This window comes from Sphaeroforma arctica, assembly GCF_001186125.1.
Source record: "Sphaeroforma arctica JP610 unplaced genomic scaffold supercont1.1342, whole genome shotgun sequence".
Taxonomy (NCBI): domain Eukaryota; class Ichthyosporea; order Ichthyophonida; genus Sphaeroforma; species Sphaeroforma arctica.
In genome coordinates, this window is record NW_014039216.1 from 11,738 (window position 1) to 13,792 (window position 2,055).

General features: G+C 42.8%; 1 protein-coding gene across 1 annotated transcript in view; it reads right to left on the reverse strand.

Moving 5' to 3' along the window:
• Positions 1-89: 89 nt before the first annotated feature.
• The window catches only part of SARC_10669 (hypothetical protein), a gene marked incomplete at both ends in the record, with an annotated part of 4,944 nt that continues 2,978 nt past the window's right edge, over positions 90-2,055 (reverse strand). The window contains 3 exons of the mRNA XM_014295282.1: positions 90-341; positions 873-1,034; positions 1,569-1,655. Coding sequence (XP_014150757.1) covers positions 90-341; positions 873-1,034; positions 1,569-1,655 — 501 coding nt within the window. The remainder of the gene's footprint in view (positions 342-872; positions 1,035-1,568; positions 1,656-2,055) is intronic.

A 2,055-nucleotide genomic window follows, 5' to 3' on the forward strand; every position in this document is an offset into this window, starting at 1 on the left:
TGTGTGTGTGTGTGTGTGTGTGTGTGTATATATATATACATATATATATATATATATATATACATTATGTAAATGGGGATAATATGTTGAAACCATCCCATACCTATATCTGTCATCGGCACCAACCAACTCCGCCCGTTCGTAGTCGAGAAGCCAGACCGTGTGGGCAGTGGAAGTTTTTCCACTGGCACATCAAATGCATACGACAGTAGAGATATAGCAATGATGGCGAAGGGTGCGCCGAAGTCGGAGATGAGTGTGCGGATTATAGGACGAAGCAGGAAACTGCGCTTGGCCATCAGTAGATATGCAGAGACCAGATACGTGCCTGTCGCCAGTACCTGTGTGTAGAGAGTGAAATAATGTATGTTAGTGTTGGTTTGATATACAATATATGCCGCAAACGTATCATCCGCTGTTGTGTCATGACAAAGCAGCAGTGATCGTGTGTGTGGCCGAGATAGGTGCGTGCTTGTTGCCAACCATCCGCGTGAGTAGAGGGATCACCACTGATTGATAGCGAGATATACACGCACTATATGTCCTGTCTAAACAGTGTGAACATGTAAGTAACTGATATACGTGCCTGTATATAACACCTATGTGTGAAGATGGATGAACAATTGTGTTAGTTCATGTACAATCTTTGTCAGGTAAGTAGTAAGTGCCAGAGTGACACTATGGGTATATCCATCCGTACTCGTACTATAATCTAAGCGAATGTTTCAGTGGTTTAACATATTTCTCAGCGGGTATCACCTCACTATTTGTAAACGTACACAAATACCATATATATATATATATATATATCAGAAATTTGTACGTAAAACTACGTACACATATACATCTCCGTGCTATTCCCCAACACATACCAAGTTCAGCAGGAACACTTCCGTAGAATCGTCCTGGCGACTGATTATCAGCGGCTTAATATACTCCCCAATGAAGATGGCACTGATAAGGAAGCCAAAGATCTCTTCCGTGAACGCGTCCACGTATTTGATGAGATAGCACGCATCGGTGAATACGATAATCTGTAACACAGACCACAAGAGTTGTGCGAAGAAGGGCTGTGTGTCAGCGGTATCTGAGACTTATATCCACACTTTCATGCGTCAATAACAACGATCATCTGCGACACAGATATAAATAGACATGGTTTGTGTGAGACTGGTGTGTACACTTTGACGAGTCGATGAATACGATAACCGGCAACACAAATTGGTGCAAAAGTGGGTTGTGTGAGATTGTTGGCTGAGATTGATGTATACAGATGGCATCAATGGTTACAACTATTTATGACACAAACTGGTGCAGAGAAAGGGTGTGTGTGGGCTTTACAGAGTATGCCATGCACTCATGCGTTGGGAAGTAGTAACATCACAAATACACATTCATCGTACTAGTTAAACACACGGGCAAAACCAGTCGTAGTCGTGATCATGTTGTGCCGGTTTTTCAAGGGCAAATGTATTGCTTGGCGTCCTATAGTACTTACAACCGCAGCCGTGTACCTCTCCTACATGCATACTTACGCAGTTGTGTACCTCTCCTACATGCATACTTACCATTATGAAGACCGCTGTCCATACGCCCACCCACGAATAGAAGGGCAAGAAATTGATGCCAATGGCTTCGGCCCAGGAATAAAGGACCTGGACAGGCCAAAATGTGGTTCGAATGCGTATCCAGTACACGATAAGCCATATTGTTTATATGTTGGTCAGGTAAGGCGTAATGCGTTCGTAACGGATTTCCACGGCATGTACAACTGTCCCTTGGAATGAATAGGTTTGTATAGATAGGCCGACATAGTACTTTGACACACACATTTCATCAGGTGACCATATCAACAATAGGCAGCCACCCAATTGTGTACAAGCACAATACAAGCAAATTTATGTATGGCATGTCCTACTGGGCAGGTGTTCAGACATGTAGCCGTGTGTTCGATGTACACGTCATACAACATACACGCGGTCAATATATATATAAATATGTCATTCATATATATATATGTGTGTGTGTGTGTGTGTGTGTGTGTGTGTGTGTATA